General features: G+C 33.8%; 1 protein-coding gene across 1 annotated transcript in view; it reads right to left on the reverse strand.

Moving 5' to 3' along the window:
- Zbbx (zinc finger B-box domain containing) overlaps positions 1-13,994 on the reverse strand; it is a 100,574-nt gene that overhangs the window by 68,642 nt on the left and 17,938 nt on the right. The window contains 3 exon segments of the mRNA XM_010606684.2: positions 2,639-2,734; positions 9,196-9,305; positions 10,407-10,455. Coding sequence (XP_010604986.2) covers positions 2,639-2,734; positions 9,196-9,305; positions 10,407-10,455 — 255 coding nt within the window.

A 13,994-nucleotide genomic window follows, 5' to 3' on the forward strand; every position in this document is an offset into this window, starting at 1 on the left:
AAAACATGGATCAAACTGGAGGACATTATGCTAAATTAAATAAACCAGGTTCAGAAAGAAAACTATATTTTACTTGCATGTGGAATTTAAAAGAAAACAAACAAAACCTTTGATTTTACATGTTTTGTATTATAATTAAATGGACAATTTTATTTTAATTATCTGGAAAATACTGTCTTTTTCATAGCTATCTCAGTAGTTGAAGTGAGGTTATATAAAAAAGAAAGTAAAAGTAGTATAGTTTAGTTTCCTGTACAAGTGGCCTGTGGGTATTCTGCTAAGTACCAACGCCACAGTTTGACTTCACTCAGAAAAAATTCACTTTCCAGAACTTTCCCCAAGGCATCACCAAGTATCAACTTCAGTATCCACAGACAAGGGTAAAATGCTAAGGAATAATATGAACACAGAAGACGCATGGTTTGTTATCAGTACTTAATATTTATTTTATATGCATAGAAGGCCCCTGCATTTGTAGAAACCTGTCTAAGAATCATGGTTTTTGACATGCTCTTTGATTTGTATATATATATATGAAATTTGTTCATCCTAACATTTAGAAATGAATGTTTCTACTCCAATTTGAGATTCACTTGAAACTTAAATATCATTTTGCTATTTATGGACTACCAACCTTTCCTTTTCTGCATCTAAAACTACAAAATGTTACCTTGGGAATATCTTATGTTTTCTTACCTCATGAGGGGGGAGGGGAGAAAAATGGTAATGTGAAATCATTCATTTGATCATTAGCTTAATGTAGGGGAATATTTCATAATGTATATACATAACAAAATGTCAATTTGTATAACTTAAATTTATACGATTAGTGTCTGTCAATTATGTCTCAAAAATGATGGAAAATAGCTCAGTGTTTCAAATTTTTGTGCAAAGGTACTACTTAAGCTGAAGAAAATTTACATTTAAAAATATATTTTTAATTACAAAAAACTATATGACAGTAAATACATATATCAGTAAATATTTTCTCATTTCTCCAATCAACTTTATATTTGGAATCTAAAATGCCACATTCAAGAGAAAGTATTCATTTCAATGATGCAAAGATGGAATAGAGAAAGCTGATTGTTTAGAAATTACCCTATATGTTAAATAGCCTTAATAAGCAGGATTTGACCCTTATTGTATCTATGTCTGAAATATTAGAATTTGACAGTCTAGGGAATGAAAAAATTCATTCACATACATTAGCCATATCACAGCAACGTACAATGGGGGCATGCGGGGAGGGAAGGAGAGAAGTGAATGGGATGAGAGAGGAGGTGCAAGGGGTGCGGGGAGACAGAGGAAAGGAGAATCAAACTCGGACAGATCCCGAAGCTCACATCCTGAAGTTAAGGGAAGGAGACACGTCTCATTTCTTGTTTCTTCGACATCACGTTAAATCCAAATCAGTGCTTAAATTCACTGATTGGTAACTGAGAAAATGTGCTCAAGAAACAAACTTTAGAAGGATAAAGTCCTAAAACATACGGTGAAATGCTTGTGTACTGTTTGTATGATAGCAGCTAGATTTCCTTCTACACAGACTAACTTCGATTCCCTATGATTGTCCAAGGAGCAGGTTATTTATACAGCCCCTCCATCGTTTCTGACTAAAGGCTCTAACATTCAGTGGTCACTCTAAAGTGGCTCTGGAAAATGTGACTTAGATCTATTTGATTATTATAACTTGAATCACTAGTATCTGGGAGCTATCAATTATTTATAAGGAAGTAATATGTAAATGCTGAAATGTTTCAGTGATCTTTGTAAGTACACGTTATCCCCTCTTTCCCTTTGCTACGAGACAATGATATCCTTAACCACCTCCGTAAGGTCCGTGGTTGTCCGTTTTATCTTCAGGTCCTTAGAAGCAGGATTCTGGCAATATTAATGTATATGAGATAAGAGCACTGCCTAGGATTGATCCTGCTGCCAAGAAGCTGTTCAGTAAATATTTGTTAACTATATTACTGTAAAATGAATTAAATGGAGGATAAATAAGTATATCATTAATGTAACCAGTGTAATATCACATCTGACTCTAACCATATTTATTAAATACTAGAATTTTAGAGCCATTTGACAAGGTTTGAGTTGAAGAATTATAAGGAGCAACGATTTAAAAAAGAGAAGGTGAGAGAAATGATTGTAGAAGAATGAATAAAAATTTCTAGCACATGGAAAAAAAATAGAAACTTTAAGATAATGATAATGGACAATGATAAACATTTTTTTAAAGCTACATAAAAAGAAAACATAAGATTCCTACTAGTAAACTAGATAGAAATAATACTTGAAATAAGCTATATGTTCATTTTAAACCACAATGGATAAATTTTGCCTAATTTGAAGCGTCACATTCATTGATAGACTGCCTAATCTAAAGACTTAACAAGCAAAGTGCTTCAGGCACTATATTAAAACACAGTTTAAATAGCAAAATAGAATTCAATTATTGCTCAATAAAATAATTAAAAATATGTCAAGATTATCTATACATAATAGATAAAATAGAACTTGAGAAATTAATGTAAATCACCCTGAATTCTGGAAAACTAAACATATGCTAAGCATCTTTTTGTTGAAACGTTTTATAACTATACAGCAAGTAAGGCATTTCAGGAAATCATACCTGCAAAAGAGTAGTTCTGTGGAGCTTTAGTGCCCCCTTCTGGTGTATTTTAGCAAAGCATCCGGAACAATAATCTTCACCACATTCAAGGCATACCTTAAAAAATATATATATATATTTTAGAATCATACAATCTTATGATACTATGAGTTTGATAAATTTTGCATAGAGATAACATTTTATTCATGTTTATTCAATTCATTTCATATCTAAATGTCATCAAAAGTGAAAAGACTCATGAAACTAAGATTTAATTCTGAGAGCAACTAGCTTTTAAACACTAATTACTCTCCTATCAAAATAAATGGAATAATTACAATGCAGGTATTAGGTGTATGTATTAGATAAAGGCATATATATATATATAATTAATGATAATAAAACAACCTCAAATTAAACTTCTTGACTTTAAAAATTAAACAATTTCTTTGGGTCAAAACTTTGTCACTTTTGTGTTTTATTTTATCTTTATGTACAGAATAACATGACACAATTAGTTTCAAACAATGTACTCTTTTGTTCAAAAATCTCCACTTATATCCATAATAGATAATCCATCACTGGTCAGTCTCAAACTGCAGTCTTGAAAGTATTCTTACAAATGTACCCAAAGGAAAAAAAAAAGATGAAAAAATAGAGGAATCATTACAAGGTCAACAGTGTTTATAACTAGTAAAATGATTATGGTCCAATTCATATTGATTTTCTAAATTCTCTAGGATGAAAAAATATTATCTTAAAATGTACAGATAAGTTCAACAACGCAATATGCCTATATCTATAGAGGCACCAACCAAGACTGAAAGAAAAAAGAATATAAAGTTTTCCTACAACTTAAATTATTATTCTGCAGCTGTACTCCTTTTCAGTGCCATACAAGATATGACAAATGGCCATAAAAATGGCTAAAATCCTTCGTTTTTTGTTTTTGTTTTTTTTTATTTCGGCCCAGGTTGAGCAGAATTGTACGTAGCAGTTGAATGGTAACGAAAGCATGAGGACTTCCTGAGAAGGTATCAGAAGGCCTGCCTCAAGACGCTCACGTAAGTAGGCTAGGGTATTACGTTTCCTCTCGGGGCACCTAACACTGTTCTCTAACACACTTCCTTCTTTGTCCCTGGCAATTCTGTGCAAAGCAGCTGGGTTAGGTTAGTAAGAGGTCAATGAAACTCTTCTGCCTAATACTGCTCAGTGGGGGACTGAGTTACACCATTGTGCTTCTCCAACAGTCGTGTGGTAGCGATCATCTGGGATTGGTTGCAATACATGCTCTTGTTCATTAGGTCTGCAATGGAACCAGAGACCCAGCATTCTAACAAACTCCGGGTAACACCCCTGCTGTGCAGATGCTACACCGAGGAATGAAGAGCTAGAGTGCCGGAGACACACGACAGCAGACTGAACTCGTGTTACACACGCAATGAGACTTAGAAGTCCGCTGAGCTTTTAAAGGTATGTTAAACGTCCCACGGGATGACGTGGTTATGTACAATGATGCAGTCAGTTTTATTCAATATGAAATTACAAAAGCAATAAAATGCTTAAAGGTGTAAGAAAATGTCTATAACTAAAATGAAACTTAAAAATGGGGTCAGAATTGAAATAATAATAATAGCCACAGCGTTCAATGAGCACTCTTCCAGGGGTTTTACCTGTTCAGTCTCAACCCTCACGGCTGTCCTATGAGGTTAGAACAATCACTCTGAGAAGAAAAAGTAACACAGGAGCACAACGAGCGATATTGGCCCACGGGCCTCTGTACTAGTGGTAGTGGGGCCAGGACTGCAAGCTACTGTCTGACTAACAGCTCCAGCCCCTCACTGGGGCTCACACACAGTCATTAAACCAATCGCTGCTCATTAACTGCAGAATGAACCATTTACCGAGGAACCCTGATGAAATTCACAATAAAATAAAATTTAGCATTTCAAATGACTGTCTGGACTGGTATTTATCAAAGTTTTACTGCATTTTTTTCAAGTGTGCTTAGCTACAGAGAACCAGATATTTTATTTGAGCACACACACAAAAAAATACTCTCTGTAGCATGAGTACCAGGCTTATCCATTCCACTCTTGTTTTGTGCCTCTGAGGGAAATAATGATGACACTTTGCTAATTTCATAATTGTGCATGCAAAATGAATTTTAATTTAAAATCTAATTTCACATATATATAGTAGTAGTAGTATATAGATATAGCTTTCAATATGTATTCTGCATAATTTTTTTCATATACATGCTAACATTTTAATAAATTTATCTCAAATGCTTGGCAGTTTTCACAATGTAGTATTATACAGGAAGTTTAAACTATGTTTCAGCATATACTTCTAAGCCAAGCAGACTTTTAATGATAGTAGCCAAACAGGTATTTGTACACTGAAAGATCAAAGCTGGAGTTGCAGAATAAGCGTATATATTTTGTTACATGGACACATTTATATTAAAACTGGGTTAAAGTGACTGCCAACTGGAAAAATCTTTTAGGCAGTTTGTATAACTCGGAGAAACATACTGAAAATATGGATAAGGATTCCATTCCACCATGATACTTCTTCACAGGTAGAAGAATTCCCAGGAACCATTTTAACAAAATACGTTGCCAGTTGGATGAATGCCAAATCAATTGCACTGAGCATTTAGAATCCATTTGCATTTAAGTAAGTTATCCAGAAATGCCAAAATAATGTGTAATTTTTAACTATCCAATTTACTCTTGGAGTATAGAAACAACCTCAAACTACTAGAACTCCCTTTCAATATAAGAAATGTTGAAGTTTTGGTTTGTTTCCATCGTGAATACATCAGGTCACAAAAGATACACCAACCAAGAAAACACAATCATTATCTCCTGTCTAGTTGTCACACACAGTGCTGAATATTTCACATGCATTAATTCATCATTATCAGTAACTTTCTGATATAAAATTTAGTTCTTCGCATTATTCCATTCAGCAAGTGAGAAAATAGTTCTAGAAAGATGAAGTCACTAATTAAGGGCACATAATTAATAAGGAAAGTTGCAATTCTAACCACCCATTACAAGTTCTGAGCACCTACCTCCCATCCTCCAATACAAAATGTTCCCTGATAAAAAGCCCTGTGTGTGTTTGTGTGTCTGTATGTGTCTAGTTAGCAGTTATACATAATAAATGCTAAGAAATAAGACAATCTCAGAATTTACTGTGTTCTATTTCATTAGATCAGCACATCATTCAAACAGTTTATTGTGTTTCAACAACTACCATGTAAAACTGCTTTATTTCAAATCAAAAAGAATTCTTTTTTAAAAAGCTTAATGAGGGGGTGAAGAGAGGGCAGGGACATGGGGAAAAAATGAGAACTAACACCTGTCATGTAGAGGTACAAGATCCCAACAATGAATGTAACTGTACTGCATCCCTGAAATGTACCAATAAACTCAATTAAAGCTGAAACAACAAAAAAAAAAGCTTAATGAAATTCTTAAAAGTTTGAATCTGGGCAGAGATTTAGGTCAGTGGTGTAGTACCTGACTCACAAGCACAAGTTCCTGAGTCCAATCCCCAATGCCGAAAAAAAAAAAATTGGAAAAGTTTATAGCTTAAATCCTGAATACTGTGCCAAGAATTTTCAGACAAAACAGTTCTTTAATCACTGCACACATTGTCATTCTCAATCTGCTTTCCAGTCCTCTCACTTATCCCATCTGGAATTGCCTTCTTGTTACTTCTTTCATTTTAAAAAATAGATCTTTTGCTTTGAGGTCAAGCCCTATGCTATAGCACTCAATAAAACCAGTATGAACATGGAGACATTACAACTGATAACAAAAAAAAAGGAATCATCTTAAAAGATTATTATGAACAACGATGTACTGACAAACTTGATAACCATGAAAAACTGGACAAATTTCTGGACATTTACACTTTATTAAAAATTAATCAGGAAGAAATAAAAAACTTCAACAGATCAATGAAAAGTAATGAGATTCAATTAGTAAAAAAGTCTATCCAAAAAAAAGCCCAAAACCAAAAACTTAACTCTCAAAATTTTCAAACAGTTAAAGAATCAATACTTCCAGTCTTAAATAATTTCAAAAAAATTGAAGATAAAGGAATTCTTCTAAACATATTCTATGAGGACAACATTCCCCTGACAAAAAAAACTAGGCAAGGACATAACAATTATCAATCTACAAACAAACAACAAAACAGACCGATATCCCTGGTGAACGTAGATGCAAAATCTTCAAGAAAATAACAGCAAACTGAATATAACATATTACAAAGATTATTATCTATAATTAAGTGGGGTGCATGCTAGAGATCCAAGAATTGTTTAGCATATATAAATCAATAACATGATACAAGAAAGCAACAGAAAGAAGAAAATACGTGGCTGCCACAATAGGTGCAGAAAAGGCATTTGATAAAATTCAACATCCCGTTATGATAAAGGTGCTGAATAAATTAAATATAGAAAGAATGCACTTAACATGGTACAGGTCATATATAAGTCAAAAGCAAACTTCACATTATAGCGAATGCAGGCAAACTTGTGAAATGAGACAAAGATACCTACTTTCATCAATTTTATTCAATATAGTACTGGAACAACTTAGCTATGGTGTTTAGGCAAGATAAAAATAAAGGCACTCAAATTGGTAAATGGGAATTCAAACTGGAAAATGAAAATTCAAATTTCCACTCTTTGCAATTGTCATAATTTTATACATAAAAGAGCCAAGGTCCCCACAAATATACTTTTAAAACTCATAAATGAACTCAGCAAAATTGCAGCATATAAAATCAACATACAAACTCAGTACTGCTGCTATATTCCAATAACCACTTATATGAAAGTGAAACCAAGAAAGCAATCTCATTTGCCATTGCTATCAAAAAATACCCACGTAGGAATAAACTTATCCAAGAAGTGAAAATCTTTACAATAAACTATAAAATAATGATTGACAGAAATGAGGGCACAAAAATGTAGAAAGAAATCTTTTGCTCATCAATTAGAAAAATCGAGAGTTAAAAATGTCCTTCCTAATAAAAGAAATTCACATATTCAATGCAGTCCCTTTCAAAATCCCACAGGCATTGGCCACAAGAGTATAATATGGAGACAAGGGAAGCTTAACTCTGTTGGTGGGAATGTAAATTAGTACAGCCATTGTGGACAACAACATAGAAGTACCTAAAAAATTTTAAAAAGCACTACCATGTAAGCCAGCAATCCCACTAGTGGGTACATATACAAATGAAAGGAATTAGTATCAGTGCAAAGGAGAGAAAAAGACATCTACACAGGCACGTTCACCGTAGCACTACTCACATCAGACAGGAAACGGGAACAACCTAAGTACTCAACAACCAACGAGTAGATAAGAAAATGTGGTATGTATGAAAAACGGACTGCTATGCAGCCATAAAAGAAAATCGTATGTGGTTGTATGTGAAAAATAAAGTGGATTTGGAGATCATTATGTTATGTGAAATAAGCCAGGCACAAAAAGGCAATACATCGTGATCTCATTCATATTGGAATATATAAATTGATCTCCTACAAGTTGAGAGGAGCATGATAGCAAAGGTTGTATTGTTGATCCCCAAGTACTAAGTTAGATAGAACGGTGGTTAGGACTGGTGTGCTTTTGCACACTATTATGATTATAGGTAATATGAATGCCTCAGAGGGAGTCAAGAGAAGAAAAGCAGATGTGGAGAGGGATTGCTGTATCAAATGGGTCTAATTAAAATGAAAACTAATAATTTACCATTGTATTTAAAGAATGGAGAAGTCTCTGATGACCTTGACAGTAGTGTAGCCACAAAACTGAGTGAAGAGAAGTCAAGAGAGAACAGGAATCCAGCAATTACCTTTTTGGGGTGTACATCCAAAAGAAATGAAAGTAGGGTTTTGAGGAGTATCTTTGCATTCACATTTATAGCAGCATTATTCGCAATAGCCAAAAGTTGATACAATCCAAGTAACTATCAATGGATAAATAGGTAAAATTTGATGAATGTATTACTCAGTCTTAATGAGGAAGGAAATTGTGGCATGCTACCAACATAAACTTTCAGGACATTATACTAAGTTAAATAAGTCAGTTTCAAAGGGGAAAATATTAGGTGATTCCATTTTTATGAGATGGCTAATATAGGCAAATTTCAGAGATAGAAAATAAAGTGCTGTTTGCTAGGGGATAGAGTAGGGACAATGGTGAGTGTTTGTTCAGTAGGTAAAAAGTTCCAGTTTTGCAAGATGAAAAGTGCTCCATGGATAAATGTTGGTGATAACATCACAAACATACTTAACATCACTAACCTACAAATTTCAACTTATGCACTCTTTACAACAATTTTTAAAACTGTTCAAGCAAGTGGCACCATTGAAAATTATAGAGCTATTAAAAAGCATCTATACTTTTTATCATTTGCTTAGTCTTTTAGAAGAAAGCAGATAATGTAGATAATTTGAAAAGACTTGCATATAAACGTCTATAGCACCCTTACACAAATTTAAAGAAAGCAAAGAGAAGGAGAGGTGACAATACTGTACGTACTAGTAGGGCAGTTTTGTCCTCACACTGTCCACAAACCTTCCCTTTTAGCTTGGGTTTTCCAGTTCTAGAAAAACTTGCCATTTTGTAATGAAGGGGTTGTTTTACTGGCTCTGGAAGAAAAAAAAAAGTTAAACCATTTTAGTAATTTTCAATTTGCAATATTATGTTTAATTTTCTGATTAGTAAAATAATGAAAAGGTACACTGCTAAATTCTCAAACAGAATTTAAATATTAGTTGTCCATAAAAGTGGTGCATAGTCAAATCTAAGCTGTCAAGTGAAAGTAGAGTTCACACCAGACCCTGTCAGGACAAGTAATAAACATATGAAACAAACATGTCTGATAAATACTGCTCTACCAAATTGCCATTAAAAATTAAATTTGTTTATCCTCTAGAAATACGTCTTTTTTTTTGAGTGATTATAGTTCAACATTTAATTTTGCATTTTCCCATTTTTAAATAATTTATTAATATATAAAGCAATATACTTTTATTTTCTTAGAGGTATCTTTCCATTTATAATTTTATACTGATAAATTTCTTTGTGATTAGATTAATCCATAAATTTTTAAAAATCAATGTGATGAAAATCCTCACTTTCAAAGTGTTACTATAATCACATACTAGGTTAACATTTTTACCATAAAAATGAGTCCCCCAGGAAAATCTGAATAAAATGTATCTGAAAATCAAAAATGTGATTACCTGGGGGCTTATAGTTGTGACAGTTTTTCATCATTGTGACCAAATACCTGAGAAAAATTCAGGAGAGGTTTAATTCCACTCAAATTCTCAGCGGTCTCAGTCCATAGTCACTTGGCTCTGTTGCCCAGGGGAAGCAAAACATGGCAGACAGCAGGTGCTGGAGCAAAGAGACTCCACTCGTAGTAGACAGGAGGCAGGGCCAGGGGAAGCCAGAGAGGAGAGGACCAGGGACCTGATATCCCAAGTCACACCCACTTCATTTCCTCTTTCCATCACTTCCCATTATGCCCTTAAATTATGAAGCTAGAGCCCTCAAGATTCAAACATTTCCCCAAACCCAATCAGCAGCCAAGCCTTGAGCACAATAAACATGGGGAACATTTTGGATCTCAGCAAAGGCAAGAATCTTTACATTGTCTGAATGATTCTAACACTTTAATTTTATATGTAATTCATACATGAAACTGCATCTTTAGCATCTAATAATAGTGATAAACTGTTTACCTTGAAGTTGCTGCTTCAGTAATTCTAACTTTACTTTGCCAGGAGACAGCTGTATTAATGAAATAGATAACCATTTATTAGGTGTATATTCTCTTATCCAAAGAAAGTTTGAGTTATTAACAAAAATACCGAAAGCTGTACCATCTTGATACATCCTTTGCAAAAATATATTGTAAAAGCACAATATAAAATCAATAATCATTAAAGCATTTGTGGCCCTTTTAACATTAGAAAAAAATTCATATAAAGAAAATAATTTGGATGAAAAATATATATACAATCTATACTGCAATCAGAGCCTACCAAGAAATGCATACTCACTTCAGGAAAAAAATAAATGCCTGAAAGGTAATGACTACCACTTTGAGCACCTCTTGTAATTGTAGAGGCTAAGAGTAACTTGTATTAATCTCATGATGTCTCAATAAATTCAGTATTAATGTACTTATACAAGTTTTTCTTTTCCTGAAATGTGGATATATTTTTGGTGGATATAATTTCAACAAAAATATATAGCCTCATGAAATGATTTTAAGTGCTAGTATTTAAATACTAAGATGATTCTATATACCTTGTAGCTTTGCTATTTTTGAAGCATACGAAGTCTAATATTTGTATTGACTGAATCTAAACTGAATTCAGAGCTGTCGATACTTACATAAGTTAAAAGCTAATGTTACTAACTTGTTTGCCCATTTGGAGAACCAAATGTAAGTATCATAGCCTTAACCATCAAATATATTATTTATGATCCATGACTTCCCTAAATTGTGACCCCCCAAAATGAGTAAATAAGATTTACTACTGGATATTTTAAATAAATATTCACTTAAAATTCTTGGATCTAAGAAAGAAAACAGATTTACTAATTGAAAGTATTTTCCTTAGTCATATTAAAAATCACATTTAAAGTATACAGACGAACATGGAGGATAGTATGTATTTATACAGACACTGTCAATTCATTTCCAGTTTTAAATTTGCAATTTGTGAGCTCATTTGCCCAATTTGCACATGAGTATATGAGAACAATGGCTGCCTCTATCTCCATGGCTGTACCAAATGCAGTCATCTTTGAAAATTTAAGCCTAATTATTCTCCATGGCTTTGCTTCAAAGAGGCACTTACTGTTCCTATTCTTTGAAGTAGCTGCTCAGATGTTTTCTCATCCAACACAGTGAAGAGGAAAACAGGATTGAAATAATCAGTCTTATCAGTGTCACACTTTTATTTTTAAATTGGTAATGTTATGCAAGTTACAGATAATTTCATTTTTCATAACCAACTTGTCCAGTATGATTACCTTAATGATACATCTGAGTTACAATATTATCAGTGTGCTTATAGATTGCTTGTGTAAAACAGATCGATAGTCCAAAGCAAAAGGAAATATGTATTGGAAAAAATTTATCATTTCTTTTTAGTATGAGCAATACTTTTTGTTCCATGAATGTAGTCATATTTCAAATCATTCAAATGGCATAGAAATATTTCAATGAAAAAACTGATAGCTACTTTTAGGCAAATGACATTTGCTCATTAGTCTGGTGATGGTAGGGGAGCAGGCTAGATCAAAAAAATATATAAGAATATATATGTGTACACACACGTACACATGGAGATATATAGATGCAAAGTACAGGAGTTTAATATGTTGAAGTCTATGTTTTAACTCACTTATGTTTCTCCCAGTAAGTGCTGAAGGATTGCTTTCAGGGACCAAGTCAACTTAATTTTCAATCAGGCAGACACATCCTCTTAATCACTGGAATCAAACCAAGCTGTCAGCTTATGTCTCTCTCCCATTTACAATGCCTCCAAACTCCCACCAATGCTTTAATCTACCACATTGGGCCCAAATCCTCCCACAAATCACCTTTTTAGCTATTCTCGCTCTCAACCCAATTACTACTAAAGCTTTGTAATTATCTACTAATTATCTCTCCATACAGACTCCCCTGCCATTCCATGGAACATCTATTAAATAGTCATTAAACTACCTTGCACATTAAATCTTTTCTAAAAAATCTCTGCCACATGTTCACATTAACTGAAACTCACCTTTCCTTAAACACACCTTTCTCCAGATCACTTTCCAAAGAACTTAGGTTCTTTTGCACTCCTTTCCATTTACCAAGGAAAGAGGAAAACATGATTTCTATTTGTTCCTGCGTGCTGGTTTCAGGACACCCTTCTGCTATCATCATACAGCAAAGTCGTCTACTAAATGTCCCTACTCTCTACTTGTTTCCTTTACACATATTTAGGATCCTCTTCACCCTGAATCATCAATCTGCTCAATATTAGCCACATTTTGGGCTGGTAGTCCAGGACACTTCAATATCCATTTCGTACCCACTCTTCTTGTAATGAAGATCCTCCAACACAAAATGGCTACTCTGAATATACATCTTCAGCCACTCCACCATTATGACCAAACCTTGCATCTAAACAGCATTCCGCGTGACTACACCCTCACACTCCCAAACTCAAGAGTTCCCCAGTACCAGCTTCACTCTCCTTCTCTCTGCCCTCTTAGTTCTACTATATCTACCTACTATTGTGATGAAATAATACAAAGGAGTTTTCTAAAAATCCATGCTGAATAACCCCAGTGGGGCCTTTATGGCTTTTCCACATCCATTCTTTGGTTGCTGGTACATTCCCTCACGTTCTTGGGTAAACTTCCACGAGGGCTACTCCAAACCTTCTCCAGTCCCAAGAACTTGGTGTCATCCCATTTTTTTTTTCTTTCAGCTGAGCAGATGTTGTTGGCTTCAGCGTTACTAAAGTGAGTGATATCTTCCTATTACCATTTTCTGCAATATCCTACCTCATTCACTTGTCAAATACAATCTCTAAAATTTGTTTTTGTTTCCATGCGTTTTTCCTTCTATGTTTCTTATATCAGAGAAAATATATTTCTTCCCTGGAGAGGGCTTCTTTAATGAATGACCTTCTCAAGGACCACATCCTAACAACAGATACATATAAGTATACATCTGCAATCTTTCCCTTGCTTGCGTATCCATCCCTCAGGCTATAAACTTGCACACATCATTTCTGCAATTTTAAAATACAGTATAATAAAGTATTTCCTTGAGCCTATAGGGCTTTTAACATGTCATCCTCTGCTCCTATGTTCATTGCAAAAATTGTTCTTACTTTTTCTCTGACACTTCTCCCTCTTAAACTATTTGAAACCCATTTTCACTTCTAATAATGACCCAATTATTAAATTTAGATTTTTTTAGATTTTCTTATTTTTCCTATACATTTTAAAGTGATTTTTCAGATAATTTCTCAAAATATTTTCATGTGTATTATCTCACACATTGCTCAGAACTTTGTGAAGTGATAAATTTACAAACGTGGTAACAGAGATTCAGAAATGATAAGTGCCCTGCCTAATATGATAGAGTCAGTTATTTGAGTTAAAATTTTAATCTATGGAGTCTAAAACAAGGTTTCCCAACCTCAGCACCATCAATATCTTGGGCCAAATAATTCTTCTTGGGCTGTCCAGTATATGGTAGAATATTTACCAATATCCCTGGCCTGTATTCACTAAATACCTTTAGCAAAAAA

The sequence above is a fragment of the Fukomys damarensis genome, unplaced genomic scaffold (assembly GCF_012274545.1).
Source record: "Fukomys damarensis isolate Sample0158 unplaced genomic scaffold, DMR_v1.0_HiC HiC_scaffold_12, whole genome shotgun sequence".
NCBI classification, from domain to species: Eukaryota; Metazoa; Chordata; class Mammalia; order Rodentia; family Bathyergidae; genus Fukomys; species Fukomys damarensis.